The 16,945-nt window shown below is 42.1% G+C and overlaps 1 protein-coding gene across 1 annotated transcript in view; it reads right to left on the bottom strand.

The window, feature by feature from the left end:
* LOC117512248 (sortilin-like) overlaps positions 1-15,986 on the bottom strand; it is a 132,719-nt gene extending 116,733 nt beyond the window's left edge. Inside the window, exon 1 of the mRNA XM_034172250.1 lies at positions 15,372-15,986. Coding sequence (XP_034028141.1) covers positions 15,372-15,620 — 249 coding nt within the window. The 5' untranslated portion in view covers positions 15,621-15,986. The remainder of the gene's footprint in view (positions 1-15,371) is intronic.
* Positions 15,987-16,945: the final 959 nt, after the last annotated feature.

Genomic DNA, 16,945 nt, shown 5'->3' with positions numbered 1-16,945 from the left:
AGATCTTTAATGGAGTGCACTCCTTTGCGGTCCCATGATTGAAACATTTTGCCTGTGAGAAGTTTGTGTGCATGGTTATCAATTAATGGTGTTAGAATTGAGCATTGGTTCCACTGAAAATGTTTTCTAATTTGTGTCCAAATTTCCAATGAGTGTGACACTACTGGGCTATGACATTTAAAGCTGGAGAGATCAGAGGTGTGAAATAGTAGTGATTTTAATGCATTAGGGGAGAAAGCTTGATTTTCCATCCGTTCCCAATCAGATTTGTGATTTCCATTCCAAAATGATATACATCGAATATTGCAAGACCAGTAATAAAGACGAAGACTGGGTGATCCATCCCTCCCATTGATTTTGGTCTTTGTAAAAATGATTTTTTAATTCTCGGGGTCTTTTTGTTCCAAATGAAGGAGGTAAATAAAGAATCTAACATTGTGAAATAAATTTTACTTATCAGAATTGGGGTACATTGAAATAAAAATAAGTATTTTGGCAGAATGTTCATTCTGATTATATTAATTCGGCCCGCAATAGATATGGGCAGGTTGGACCATTTCTCAATCTGTTTTTTAGTTTGCTGGTATAGGGTCATAAAGTTTTTACTGAAGAGACCAGAAATTTCTTGTGTGATATTTATGCCAAGGTATTTAAAACAGCTGGAGACAGCAAAAGGATAAGCAGTAAATGTATTAACTTGTCTTTTTGCCTCAATACTGATGGGAACAATATGCTTTTTGATAAATTTATTTGTATCCTGACATCTCCAAAATTTTTAGTATGGTCATTATCTTGGGCAAAGATAGAGATGGATCTGAAATATACAACAGTAAGTCATCTGCATACAAGATACTTTGTGTTCTGAGTTTCCTCGAGTAATCCCTTTGTATTCTTTTGTGGAGCGTAATGAAATAGCTAGTGGTTCTATGGCCAAAGCGAATAAGAGGGGAGATAAGGGACATCCTTGGCGTGTGGAACGGTGGAGAGAGAAGGAACTTGAGTCTTTATTGTTGGTGCGTACAGTAGCTCTTGGGTGAGCATACAATAATTTTACCAAAGCAATGTAATTGGGGCCGAATCCAAACCTTGACAGGGCCGAGAACAGGAAATCCCACTCAACCCTGTCAAAGGCTTTCTCTGCATCCAGTGAAAGTAGTATTTCTAATTCTTTATTGTTTGGGTTTTGAGTGTAAATAATATTGAATAGTCGTCTGGTATTAAAAAATAACTGCCTGTCTTTGATAAACCCTGTTTGGTCAGGTGACACAATTGTAGGTAGGACTGATTCTAAACGGAGGGCCAATATTTTGGCCAATATTTTATTATCCACATTTAATAGACTTATGGGTCTATATGAACCTGGATTAAGTGGGTCTTTGTTATTTTTGTGAATCAGGGAAATACATGCCTCATATAGTGATGGAGGTAGAGAACCTGTTGTTAGTGCTTCATTATAAACATCTAAAAGCAGATGTTGTGTGTTGGGGGTGTGGCTGGATATTTTGGTGTTCTTTTCTTTTCTTTGCTCTCCAGGTGGCATGAGAACTGATTGTCTGTGGAGAAGGTGCTGGCTGAAGAATCCTTCACCCTCATCAACATCATGTGCAGCACCTGTGAATGGTGCTCACATGCAACCTTAAAGACTTTCAGCTGAAGCAGATAATTGGATGGCGTTCTGCATTTAAGTCATGTGTGATTCAAGCAGAACTGCCGGGAACTCGACCTTGTGATGTTCATTTGTGAGACGCTGAGGACCCGCGCCTGGGTTTGACACATCGAGCCCGTGAAGCAAGGAAGGGTGAGGGACACATGCTGTCAGCACACATCAAAGGTGATTAAGTGTTTGACTAATTGTTGATAGTAACTTGGTATTTTGTTACGCAGTATACTTGAATTGTGATGAGGATTGTGCAGCTTGCTTCTCACTGCTGTGGCATGCGGACAAGCGGTCCTCCACCTGTTGTGAGAAGCTGCTCATTTGCATAAAGCTTAAAATTCAGACCTGCATGTGTTGCTGATAGTGTGTGTCTTTTGAAGGATATTAGTTGTAACTGCTGACTTACTCACCTCTTCTGTGCTTCGCAGGGGGTCGGTTTGTCGTGTCCACCTGGGGGGTGTTGGCGGTGGTAGTGGGTCCAGGAGCGCCGGGCTTCGATCCTTTTGGGCGCTGGAGAGCGTGCCAGCCTTCACTCCACCAGAGGGACGCTTTTTCAGTTCTTGCACTTTATTATGCACCAGTGGGTGTAATAAATACATTGTTTTGTTATTGGAACCGCTTTCTGGTTATTTTTAGCGCTGGGTTCCGTCTGACGCAGGTCCGCTCCTCAACCCGCGTCGACACATAACAGCAGAGGGGTAATCTGACCTGAAAATGTTTTGTAAATTCAGTACTGTAACCATCGGGGCCAGGGCATTTACCATTTTGCATATCAGGATGGCTTGTTTTACCTCCTCTTTCGATATGGGTCGGTCTAATTTTTTCTATTTTCTAGGCTTATAGTGGGTATTTGAAGATTTGAGAAGAAGTTTTCTATTAATTTTACATCATTTTGGGATTCTGAGGAATACAATTTAGAATAGAATTCTTGAATATAGTATTTATTATGTCTGGATCTTTTGTTATTTGTCCTGTATCTGTTCTAATTTCTGGAATTAGCCTGGACATTGCTACTTCTTTAATTTGCTGAGCTAAAAGTTTGCCTGTTTTTTCTCCGTATTCATATTGTTTGTGTCTTAGTTGTGTCAGTCGTTCATCATTTCATTTGTGTATAAAAGGTTGAGTTTGTCTGTATTGATTGTCTTTTCTTAAACAAGTCTGGTGATGGGGAAGTGGCATAGATTGATCAATTTCAACAATTTCTTGGGTTAGTTTAGTTTCCTATTCCCTATGCTGTTGTTTATCAGACTATTCATTGAATAATTTGGCCTCTTAAGTACGCCTTTAATGTTTCCCATAGGGTGGATCTTTTAATCTCAGGTTCATCATTTATTTGGAGAAATAGTTTAATTTTCTTTTGCAATTTGTCTACTGTTTTTTTATTGATAGGAGCGTGTTGTTAAATCGCCATTTTTTAGTTGGTGGACTGTATCCTATCTCTAAATGGAATGATACTGGACTATGGTCAGATATAACAATTGCTTCATAATCACAATGTTTGATATTAGTTTAGAAAGGAGTAGTCAACCAGAAAGAAATCTATTCTAGAGAACAAATGGTGTACTGGGGAGAAAATAGGAAAATTTTCTTGTGTTTGGAGCTAAGGTTCTGAATGGGTCAATCATTTTGAAGGTGTTTTTAAATCTTTGGATAGCTTTGGCTGATTTTGATATGTTAAGTGCTTTTTGGGAGGATCTATCAATTGTAGGGTCTAATACTTGATTAAAATCACCAATAATCAAACGATGAGAGTCCATGTTAGGGATTGCAGTGAAAAAGTAGAAATAAAAGTTTCATCATCACAGCTTCCATCACAGCTTCCATCACAGCTTCCAGCACAAAGGCCCCTGAGAGCAGCCCATAAAGCCCACTCTCTATCAATCACACGCTCTGGTCAGGCGGAGGTCTTGTAAAATAAAGTCATGCTGACTTATGGTTTTGATTTATAAATAACATTAATACGATAGAATAACTCCATTAATGTCAATTCTGTCATTTGTACAAAGTTAAAATATAACATATATCTTTTAATGTTGAATAATGCACTAATTCTGAGGTTCTGTAACAAACACAGACCGATCACAAAGGATTCTGGGTAAAAGTGCCTCTGCTAAACACTGATTGGTTCAGTCATTCATTATGTAAACCAACACGTAAATGTGACGTGTGTCGTGTGTTGGTGTTTACAGATAATGTGCTTTTGTAAATAATTCCATTTTTTATTTGTAAAAACAGGCATTTTTACGGAGCCCTGGAAGTGTCATCGCAAAACTTTTGCATGTGGAGAGAATGTGCGCACGTTTCATTAGTGTCGTGCGTACGTTTGATGATCTTGTAAAATATGCACTCAGTCTTGACACATAAATGTTGGCTTTACACTGTGCAAGTTTTGGCCCTTTTTCAGATGCTTTTTCATTCTTGCGAGAATTTTTTGGACCGAGTTTCAGGTTAATCGCGTGTCCTGCATCGTGTAGTGTACATGGAGTAACAAGCTGCGTTAACATCTCACGACCACCTCTGATCGCGTATATGGTCGAATGAAATCAAACCTGTTGATATATTCTGGCGGCCATCATGAGGTATCCTGCTGCTGAGGGGGTACAAGCGTCCAACCACTTGCACGTGCCTGTGCAACACCACAGAGCTGTCCTTGTATGTTATTTTTTTTTTTGTTGTTTTGTTTTTTAACTTAATTTGTAAAAAAAAAAAAAAAGCCATTTGCAAAGCCAAAAAGTTGATTTGACACCATATGAATATACCGTGGGTCAAAATAAATAGAACACTGCCATCTACTGGGCCCAGACGCTTAGTAACTTAGGGCGAATACTGCATGAACACTGCTGGGCCAGTAGAGGCATGAAAACTTGCCAAACAAAATCCCAGATAATCCGTGTCTGCTACATTTAAGATGCATGGAATTTAAACGCAAATACAATAACGTCTATAAATGCAGAGAATATATTCACGAGAGTTTTAGGCACTAGAGTTTAATGCTGCTGTCCGTGGAGCCTGAACAGAGTGTCTGAAATGCATTTGTCCTGTCGTGAACATACTGAGATTAGACTACCCTACCCATAATGCACTGCTGGGCACAGCATGTGCTCACTAAAACCTTAAAATTAGCACATTACTTTAAAACTAAAACATATATCTGATATTTTCACTTTATAAAACATCAGACATGACAGTAATTTTAAATAACTTGTCCAAAATTAGTTTTGTTAAAATTTGAACCGTAGTTAAAATGTATGCATCTGGATGACTTGGGTGATATGCCAGCGTAACAGTATGGTGTTAAAGAATTTTTTTTTTTTTTGTGAGACCAGTTCTTTTTTGCCTGCAGAGGATAGAGTGGTTTCTTCTGGAAGCAGCTCTCTTCTGTTTACAGAGGGTAGAACTATGCATCTGTTAAGAAACTTTTAACAGGTAGGTGCTCAACTGATTTTAAATTTTAAAAGTGTTTGTCACTGTTGATCTTTGTTTACTATGTTATCGCTCTAAAAGTTATCGGACAAAAATGTATCGGAAGATAATTAGTCCGATAATGGTTTTTAAAGTTATCTAAAAAGATAATCCGATAATGAAAACATTATCTTCGATAATTATCTGTTATTGGATTATCGGAACTGTGCCCACCACTGGTTAACTGTGTCGAAGGCTTTACTTAAGTCTAAGAACACAGCTCCAACGACTCCACCTTTGTCAAGACGAGATCGAATTTGCACTGTTATACATAAGATGGCCATTTCTGGACGTTACAGGAACACCCTTTACCTAATGAACCTTTTTCCACTATGTAATAATAATAATAATAATAATAATAATGTCCATAAAATCCCTGTGGCAGTGAACAACACCCTGATATAGTGAAACTCCTCACTTGGGGCAACAACTCATCCCTGACCCAGAGGGGATAATTCACCCTTTTCTGACAGAGGACCATGGTCCTCAGATTTGGAGGTGCTGATTTTCATCCCAGTCGACTCACACTCGGCCTCAAACCTGCTCAGTGCACATCGGAGGTCCCTGCTTGATAAAGCCAACCGAATCACACCATCCGCAAAAAGCAGAGATGCAACGCTGAGGTCGACAAACTGGACACCGTCCGGTTCCCAACTGCTCCTTGATATCCCAGCCATGAACATCACAAACAGGATTGGTGACAAGGTGCAGTCCTGGTGGAGTCAAACACCAACAGGTCTGATGTAATGCCAAAAATGTAGACACAGCTCTTACTCTGGTCATATAGAGAATGGATTGCACATTGCAGTGGTTCCGGTATCCCGTACTCCTCCAGCACCCCCCAGAGGGACCCGGTCTTATGCCTTTTCCAAGTCCACAAAACACATGTAGACTGGGTGGTCATACTCTAAAGACCCTTCTAATATCTCTGTGATGGCAAAGGACTGAGTCCACCCACTGTTCCACGACCAGGACAGAAACCTGCTGAATCTGAGGTTCGACTAATGATCCAAGTCTGCCCTCCAGTACCCTAGCATAGGCTTTCCCAGGGAGGCTGAGAAGATAAGATGAGCTTTATTGATCTCACAGAGGAGAAATTCACATGTTATGTCAGCTGAAGTGAGAAGTGTGATTCCTCTATAATTGTAATACACTCTCCAGTCCCCTTTTTAAAGATGGGGTCCACCACCTAGTTTGCCAATCCAGGGGTACTGTCCCTGACTTCCATGTAAAACTGTATAAATGTGCCAGCCATGACAGCCCACAACATCCAAAGACATCAGCATCTCAGGATGAATCCCGTCCACAATCAGTGACTTGCCACTGATGAGTTTGTTGACTATTTCAGTGACTTCCGCTAGGGTGATGGCACCAGATCCACCAGTCTTCCATTCCTGCCTCCTCAATGGAGGGCATGTTGGTAGCATTGAGGAAATCCTCAAAGTATTCTTTCCATTGCTTGATGATATCCTCAGTCCAGTTTAGCTGCTCTACATAACATAATTATATTTTTACTGTTTATTTCTTGTTGCTTAGAATTTATATATTGACTTTATATTTAATAACTATATTTCTTTTTCATTTTTAGAGTGAAAGCTGGTGTCTATTAGAATGAGGTACAGAGAAAATTATGTCTTCAAAAGGAAATTCATGCATGTTATTTTTTTAATGTTTGTATATACTGACTTTACTGAAAAGAACATTTTAAATCATAACTTCTGTGTCTGTGCAATTATTATTACTACATGTATTTGTTTATTATTTATTAACAAATACACTGAAAAATATAAATGCAACACTTTTGTTTTGTTCCCATTTTTCATGAGCTGAACTCGAAGATCTAAAACATTTTCTCTATACACAAAAGACGTATTTCTCTCAAATATTGTTCACAAATCTGTCTAAACCTGTGTTAGTGTGCACTTCTCCTTTGCCCAGATAATCCATCCCACCTCACAGGTGTGGCATATCAAGATGTTGATTAAACAGCATGATTATTGCACAGGTGTACCTTAGGCCGGCCACAATAAAAGGTCACCCTGAAATGTGCAGTTTTCCTTCATTGGGGGGTCTGGGGAGGTCAGAAAACCAGTCAGTATCTGATGTGACCACCATTTGCCTCACACAGTGCAACACATCTCCTTTGCAGAAAGTTGATCAGCAGCCAGACGCCACCGAATGTGAGCATTTGCCCACTCAAGTGGGTTATGACGACAGAACTACTGTCAGGTCAAGACCCTGGTGAGGACAATGAGCATGCAGATGAACTTTCCTGAGACAGTTTCTGACAGCTTGTGCAGAATTCTTTGTTTCTGCAAACAGAATGTTGCAGCAGCTTGTCCCGGGTGGCTGGTCCCAGATGATCTTGGAGGTAAACATGCTGGATGTGGAGGTCCTGGACTGGTGTGGTTACACATGGCCTGCAGTTGTGAGGCCAGTTTGATGTACTGCCAAATTCTCTGAAACACCTTTACAGACTGCTTATGGTAGAAAAAAAATGAACATTCAATTCACGGGCAACAGCTGTGGTGCACATTCCTGTAGTCAGCATGCCAATTACACGCTCCCTCCAAACTTGCAACATCTGTGGCATTATGCTGTGCGATAAAACTGAACATTTCAGATTGGCCTTTTATTGTGGCCAGCCTAAGGCACACCTGTGCAATAATTATGCTGTCTAATTAGCATCTTGATATGCCACATCTGTGAGGTGGGATGGATTATCTCGACAAAGAAGTGCTTAGTAACACAGATTTAGACAGATTTCTCAACAATATTTGAGAGAAATAGGTCTTTTGTGTATAGAGAAAATGTTTTCGATCTTTGAATTCAGCTCATAAAAATGGGAGCAAAAACAAAAGTGTAGCATTTATATTTTTGTTCAGTGTATCAGTTCAGTTTAAATGATATTATTTATATAGCACCAAATCACAACGCCTCAAGGCACTTCACACGGGTAAGGTTTAACCTTACCAACCAACCCCCCTGAGCAACTGATAAACTTTATTGTCTTTGTGCAAATATTTGCTCATTTTGAAATGGATGCCTGCAATATGTTTCAAAAAAGCTGGGACAGTGGTATGTTTACCACTGTGTTACATCACCTTTCCTTCTAACAACATTCAGTAAGTGTTTGGGAACTGTGGACACTTATGATTGGGTATAAAGGAGCATCCCCAAAAGTCTCAGCTGTTCACAAGCAAAGATGGGGCCAAGATCACCACTTTGTGAACAACTGCATGAAAGAATATTCCAACAGATTAAAAACAATGTTTCTCAACATTCAATTGCAAGGAATTTAGGGATTCCATCATCTACAGTCCATAATATAATCAGAAAATTCAGAGAATCTGGAGAACTTTCTATATGTAAGCGTCAAGGACGAAAACCAACACTGATTGCCCGTGACCTTCGATCCCTCAGGTGGCACTGCATTAAAAACAGACATCATTGTGTAAAGGATCTTACTGCGTGGGCTCAGGAACAGTTCAGAAAATCATTGTCAGTTAACACAGTTCATTGCAACATCTACAAATGCAAGTTAAAACTCTACCATGCAAAGTGAAAGCCATACATCAACAACCAGAAACGCTGCCGCCTTCTCTGTGCCCGAGCTCATTTGAAATGGACAGATGCAAAGTGGAAAAGTGTGCTGTGGTCTGATGAGCCCACATTTCAAATTGTTTTTGGAAATCATGGACATAGTGTCCTCTGGACAAAAGAGGAAACAGACCATCCAGATTGTTACCAGCGCTAAGTTCAAAACCCAGCTTCTGTGATGGTATGGGGGTGTGTTAGTGCCCATGGCATGGGCAACTTACACATCTGTGATGGCACCATCAATGCTGAAAGATACATCCAGGTTTTGGAGCAACACATGCTGCCAACCAAGCAACGTCTTTTTCAGGGACGCCCCTGCTTATTTCAGCAAGACAATGCCAAGCCACATTCTGCACGTGTTACAATCAATCAATCAATCAATTTTATTTATATAGCGCCAAATCACAACAAACAGTTGCCCCAAGGCGCCTTATATTGTAAGGCAAGGCCATACAATAATTACGGAAAAACCCCAACGGTCAAACGACCCCCTGTGAGCAAGCACTTGGCAACAGTGGAAAGGAAAAACTCCCTTTTAACAGGAAGAAACCTCCAGCAGAACCAGACTCAGGGAGGGGCAGTCTTCTGCTGGGACTGGTTGGGGCTGAGGGAGAGAACCAGGAAAAAGACATGCTGTGGAGGGGAGCAGAGATCAATCACTAATGATTAAATGCAGAGTGGTGCATACAGAGCAAAAAGAGAAAGAAACAGTGCATCATGGGAACCCCCCAGCAGTCTAAGTCTATAGCAGCATAACTAAGGGATGGTTCAGGGTCACCTGATCCAGCCCCTAACTATAAGCTTTAGCAAAAAGGAAAGTTTTAAGCCTAATCTTAAAAGCAGAGCGGGTGTCTGTCTCCCTGATCTGAATTGGGAGCTGGTTCCACAGGAGAGGAGCCTGAAAGCTGAAGGCTCTGCCTCCCATTCTACTCTTACAAACCCTAGAAACTACAAGTAAGCCTGCAGTTTGAGAGCGAAGCGCTCTACTGGGGTGATATGGTACTATGAGGTCCCTAAGATAAGATGGGACCTGATTATTCAAAACCTTATAAGTAAGAAGAATTTTAAATTCTATTCTAGAATTAACAGGAAGCCAATGAAGAGAGGCCAATATGGGTGAGATATGCTCTCTCCTTCTAGTCCCCGTTAGTACTCTAGCTGCAGCATTTTGAATTAACTGAAGGCTTTTCAGGGAACTTTTAGGACAACCTGATAATAATGAATACAACAGCGTGGCTTCATAGAAAAAGAGTGTGGCTACTAGACTGGCCTGCCTGCAGTCCAGACACATCACCCACTGAAAATGTGTGGCGCATTATGAAGCCCAAAATATGACAACGGAGACCCCAGACTGTTGAACAAGTGCAGTCGAACATCAAGCAAGAATGGTAAAGAATTCCACCTACAAAGCTTCAACAATTAGCGTCCTCAGTTCCTAAAGCTTATTGAGTGTTGTTAGAAGGAAAAGGTGATGTAACACAGTGGTAAACATACCACTGTCCCAGCTTTTTTGAAATGTGTTGCAGGCATCCATTTCAAAATGAGAAATATTTGTACAAAAACAATAAAGTTTATCAGTTTGAACATTAAATATCTTGTCTTTGTAGTGTATTCAGTTGAATATAGAGGGTTTTCAATCACGTGACCGATTTGCTGCAGGACAGGTGCCGTCTCCATTCTGGATTACAACGAGGCTGGCGCGTGATAGAAATATGTAGAGAATGTACAGTTATTATGATGCTTTAAATCCTCGAGATAAAGCTATTTATCATGATAGATGTGTAGCAGTTGGTTCAGTGGATCCGTATCTTATACCAGATAGTGAATTAAGTGTTGATGTAACAAACTGGCCGACAGTGTCACACTGCGATATTGTGAACTAGGAAGCTGTCAACCAGGTCAGCCTCGCCGGCCTCCTGCAGAGCATCACAGTGGAGCTCTGAAAGCGGAGGTCGTCTTGAAGTCCTGAGCGATTTCTCTCACCAGGAGCTGGAAGGGCAGCTTGCGGATCAGCAGCTCAGTGCTCAAGGACCACAGTGTAAATAAGCATCCATATTGGAAGCGTTCTTATGTTATCCTCAGCGGTATTTTTATGTATTCTTATATAATTTTATTGCCAAATAAAATAATATATAATAATATTATAATAAAACAGTGGATTTCTGGTAGCGGCGGATCTCTCTCAGCGCCACAGTGCCATGAGGCTTCTTCACATCGACGTTGAGGCTTCTGCAATTGTTCGCCAAATGCACATAGCGTATCACAGCGGCCACCGTGTCATAATCCAGAATGGCCGCGGGACACAAAATTACGTGACCGATACGTCACATGAAAACCCTCTATAGGTTGAAGATTTGCAAAACACTGTATTCTGTTTTTATTTACATTTTACACAATGTCCCAACTTCATTGGAATTGGGGTTGTGTGTTACACAGAAAACAAAGACAGACAGTCTATGATAAAGACCAAAGTGAGAGAATAATTGCATGATGGGAAGTCCTTCATTCTGTGTAGTTTCATGGCACACTAAAAAAAATATTTTACTATACACAACAAAAAACAGAAGTTACTTGAAATTAGCACTTGTTTACTGCTCTCAATCTTGCACTGCTGTCGCCCAAAGATGCTAGAACTAAGTATAGAGGGTTTTCATGTGACGTATCCGTCACGTCATTTTGTGTCCCGTGGCCATTCTGGATTACCACATGGTGGCCGCTGTGTTACGCTACGTGCATTTGGCGAACAATTGCAGAAGCTTCAACGTCGGTATGAAGAAGCCTCACGGCACCGTGGCGCTGAGAGAGATCCGCCACTAACAGAAATCCACTGCTACCAGAATTTTATTTTATTCAGCCATAAAATTATATAAGAATACATAAAAATACTGCCGAGGATAACACAAGAACGCTTCCAATACGGATGCTTATTTACACTGTGGTCCTCGAGCACCGAGCTGCTGATCCGCAAGCTGCCCTTCCAGCGCCTGGTGAGAGAAATCGCTCAGGACTTGATTGATTGAATAAACTTTATTGTCCCCAAGAGGCAATGTGTCTTGGGCAAAGTACTACAAAGTTGCATTAAAAGACATTGACAAAGACAAACACAATAACACAAACACAACATTAAAAAAAACAAAAAAACAAAAACAAACAAAAAAAAACAAACAGTTTTTAGGCAAGTGCTAATGTGCTTTTGTGTTTAAGAGTTTGATAGAAGATGGTACAAAGGAGAGTTTCAGCCTGTTGTTCCTGCACTGAGGCACTCTCAGTCTCCTCCCTGACAGCAGCAACACATATTCAGGGAACAGCAGGTGATCTGGGTCGGTGGAGATGATCTTGGCCCGCCTCATCACTGCTTCTTCATAAATGTGTTGAATTGTGGGATATTATTTGAGTCCAATAATTTTCATTGCTGTCTTGTGAATGTTTGCTAACTTGTTTTTTGACTGAGCTGTTATATTCCCAAACCAGGCTATGAGCCCGTACCTGACCAGACTCTCAACCATGGCTCGGTAAAAAAACAAAATGCTTGTGCTCACCCCATACAGCCTCAGCCTTCTTAAAAAATAAAGCCTCTGCTGCAAGCGGGAGCACAGAAAGTCCACATGAGACTTCCAACAGAGGGCGCTGTCCACCTGGATCCCCAGGTACTTGTAGGTAGACACTTGCTGGATGGTGGTGCTCTTTATTGTGACAGGGTCATGCTGGCAGATGTTTCTTGGATCCAGCACCATTTCCTGAGTCTCCTTGGTGTTTAGCAGCAGACAGTTCCTCTCACACCACTGAGTGAACTGCTGTATTTCACTGTGGTATGTCCTTATGCAAAAGGCTCACTATGGCCATGTCATCTGCATATTTCAAAATGTAATTGTTTTCATGTGTACTTTCGCAATCATTACTATAAAGTGCAAAAAGTACAGGCGATGCCACAGAGCCCTGTGGAACACCAGTGTTGCAGCTTCTGACCTCTGATAATGTACCATTCACCTTTACTGACTTCAAGACGACTCTTAAAAGAGCTCCGCTGTGATGCTCTACAGGAGGCCGGCGAGGCTGACCTGGTCGGCAGCTTCCTAGTTCACAATATCGCAGTGTGACACTGTCGGCCAGTTCGTTACATCAACACTAAATTCACTATCTGGTATAAGATATGAATCCACTAAACCAACTGCTACACATCTATCACGATAAACAGCTTTATCTCGAAGATTTAAAGCATCGTAATAACCGTACATTCTCTCCATTTTTCTATCACGCGCCAGCCTCCTTGTAATCCAGAATGGAGACGGCACCTGTCCTGCAGCAAATCGGTCACGTGATTGAAAACCCTCTATAGTAGCGTAGTTAGCATCTTAGCTGCTGCTCCCAAACAAGCCCACAATGCTTTGTGCTAAGAAGATGGTGTTATCTGTGAAAAGGCTAAAGCAACCACTTGTCGATGTGAAACGCCCACTCTCACTAAGGGCCCTGTCACACTGGCGTTTAGGAGGATTTGCGGATGGTATGCGCACAAAAGTGGCCCACATCTGCCAAACAACCGCAACAACCGTGTAACATTCCTGTATGAATCGGCCGCCATCCGAACACGTCCGTGATCATCCGCAGAGGCACGCATGTCCGCAGCCAGGATTTTTAAGCGGCTCAAAAATCCTGCTCCGGATGAGATCCGCATCACTGCCTGAACACATACTGAAGACATACGCAGGACATACATAACCAACGCGCCGCATATCCCGTCATCCGCTGATATCCGCAACCGACGGGTTGACGCGGCTTGGCGACGGACGGGGACAGTGTGCAAAACATATATGACGCGTGCCCAGCACGGCCACATCACGGTCGCAAATGGTATGTCGAGCATGCAGACTAGAGCATGACACGGGAGTGGATTTTCACTCCCGTCCCATCCTGCTCCCAGAAAAAAAAATCCCATCCTGTCCCAATCCTGGACTGGAGTAAAAAAAAAAAAATCCCATCCCGTCCCACTCCTGTAAAGATGACTCCCAATCCCATCTCGCTCCCACTCAAAATCAGTCCCACTCCCGTATGTTTCGCGCCGTGATGATCAATCAGGGACTGAATATGTAGTGACGTGGAGATGTCTGGAGTTTGACTGAAGATGTGAACATGTCCTGTATCTGGTAGCAGCCTGTGAGCAGGACTTGTCTCTTTTGTCCTTTATTTCACAATTATGACAGAGTTTTTGGAGCGAGCAGCAGCAGGAACGGTGTTTCTTTTTCTTTTTATGTTACGTGCGCGCGCAAGCGAATCGTTCATGGAGATTATTTTACTTATTAACTACGCAGATGTATAATAAAACAAATGGTGACTGGTTTCTAAACACAATTATGACAGAGTTTTTTGGTGGAAGAGCAGGCTGCAGCAAGCAGCGGAGTTTCTTTTCTTTTTTTTTTTTTAATTGTTTACATGTGCGCGCGTGAACGGGACAGTTGGTCCTCAAACTGGGTCCTGCAGAGGCGGAAGGACCACTGAAAGCAGCCGTCATCCAGACTCAGCTCCTGCAGCAAATAATGATACTCTCTGTATTGGGAGCTTTTCACAACAACTCGCTCCATGTGATCAAGGTCCGTCATGTTAACTTGACTGACAACCGGAGCTGGCGAGCGAAATGGAAGCTCCTCCTATTTGATGACGCACCAGGGTGAATTTTCACAGCAAAAGCAGAGCGACACGCCGGGTGGAGGCGCGTCCGTCGCCACGCGACCCCCGCAAATTTGTAGCGTCTGATCGCGCCCGGTGTGAACGCGGCATTAAATAGATGAAAATCATCATCTATTTTTGGCATTCCCGCTCCCGTTCATTTTTATTCCCGTCCCATCCCAATCACGGGATTGATAAAATTTTGACTCCCATCCCGCAGGAATCACGTGACCCACGGGAATTCCCGAAAAATGTCATCCTCTAATGCAGACAGAGTGGGCACGGATGAAGCAAGTGCCTAACGGCCGCTGTGCCCCTCATGTGGGCGCCTCCGCGGTCGCCTTCGCTTCTGTTCCGTTATAGCCGCTTTTCTTCCTCATGTATTCGCTGATCCACCCCGGGACATTTGTCATTTCCGCCCACCTTTGCTGCGGACGCTCAGCTTTTGTCTCCTCATTTCATGCGCAAATCCTCCTAAACGCCAGTGGGACACAGGGCCCTAAAAATGAATGCCAGCTGGTCACTTTGGCTTTGTTTCTTGTTCCTATGTGACCAAGGGTGACGGGGTGTCAGCCATGCTTAATAACATTGTAAATAATGCCCCTCTGCTGGGCAAAATATGTAATGACACCCTTTCCAGCAGCCAAAGCTCCACTGTAGATTGTTTATTTGTAAAGTAAAAGTTTTCACATCTGAAAAAATAATGTTGACACTGATATGTTCATGAAAGGCTGATGTCAGCCAATAATATCAATCAACCAATGTATAGGTCAGAGTATAATCAAAAGAACTACACAGCTGCCCGAATGTAAAAGTGAAAGGGCCAGAGGTTGAATAAATAAAACACCACACAGAATGTCTGCTGTGTCTGACAGATTAAACAAATTAGGTCTTTGCTGAGTTCCTGTGTGCGGGAAAAAAACTGACTGTTCTCATATCGGACTCTGTGGATTACACCTGAAGTGTAACAGGACCTCTGTTTGTAACTTACACTGTGGGTGTTGCCTTCTAACTTGGTGTTAAATCCTTGATGATCTTTGCAGCCTTGTTGGACGCTTCTTCGGTTTATCTTGTGCCTGGGTGATGCAGCCAGCACTCCAGACCCCACGTGGAGGTCAGCAAGTCTCTTCTCCATATTTAAATTCCTGATTGAACCCGTCAGTCCGTGCTGAGAATGAGCTAACCCGGCTGTCAAAATGACAATAGATAGTAGCCCAATACATCGCACAAAAAGCCCCATCCTCACTGATTGTCTGACTGGTAATCCAATGTAATATACAGGGGAAAAAGGTGGTAATCTTAAGGTGTTTGATTGTCCCACTCTTATCTTGACAGTGAACGCCGCTTCAGCTCCGCGCGGATGCCATCAACAAAAACAGTCGTCCTGACACCGACTGTTTTAGGCTTTGAAAACACAGAGCGCCCGTAAAACTCCGCCTGGTCCCCACGAATCGGTGACAAAATTAAAAATATTCTAAACCAGTAGAACATTTACCACCTGACAACTATTTACTAGCTCGTAATCGCAATGTAATTTGCTCCAACAACATGATTCACTAACTGCAGCGAACAGCGACGATTCCAGTTGCGTCTACGGGTCGGTCCACCTTTGTTCACACACCGAGAGATTTCATTGGCCCTTCCTACGCTCGTGTACATATGCTTTATTGTGATAGGCTCGATACTGAAAGGCGGCGCAAACAGAGCACCTGGTGCACCCTGCTCAGAGTGCCGTTCTCATTGGACCGACAGGAATTGTGGGATCGCTCGCGCCCACAGCTTGAACTCGCCGGACTACTTTCGCCACACTCTCACGAGCGCAAGCTAAGCTAGAGGCGCAAACACTCACGAGCGCCACTAGCACTCTGCCGCTCTCAAGCTGGTGGCGTTCTTCCGCATCAAACTCCATCGTGTCAATGTTTACAATGTGCTTGAGCAGGTGAATTTGCTCATAAACTTTAAATTTCTTAAATATTTATTATGGCCACTCTTAAAACTTCAGTTATCTTTCTAATTTTATTACTGGTAAATTTTAGAATTGATTTAGATGAGATATACTCATTATCTCACAGGAATATATCACAATTATCTGGGAACTACTTTTTGCGCAGGAATTCATCAAGCACGTCGGCCACAGGCGCGTACTAACATAGAATACCCAGAAACTGGACAGTTGTTCGGCCATAACGAGAGTGTGCACGTTTAGCTTGTCATAAGCTAAGCTGGTAGCGCTCGTGAGAGTGTGCACCTGGTGCTGTCAAACTGTGTCATGGTAGGTTGAGCGATACTATCATCAAACCAGTATTTATTTATGCTATTTTTAAACAGAATACAAGATTAGATAGAAAGAAGTGTATTAAATGCACATACCTTTTTTAGCCATGTTGTTTTTCAAGACAGATGACAAGTGGTGTTGATCGCATGTGAATCTATCATCCAAATACAACCTTGCATTGAAATAATACAGGAAACATGATAATTCACGTCACAAAAGGGACATAAAAAAAAAAAAAAAAAAAAAAAAAAACAATTCCAAACATGATATAAGATAGATCATCATGAAAT

The sequence above is a fragment of the Thalassophryne amazonica genome, chromosome 6, assembly GCF_902500255.1.
Source record: "Thalassophryne amazonica chromosome 6, fThaAma1.1, whole genome shotgun sequence".
Classification (NCBI taxonomy): Eukaryota; Metazoa; Chordata; class Actinopteri; order Batrachoidiformes; family Batrachoididae; genus Thalassophryne; species Thalassophryne amazonica.
The sequence above is the reverse complement of the archived record's forward strand: the minus strand, read 5'-3'. Positions and strand labels throughout refer to the sequence as shown.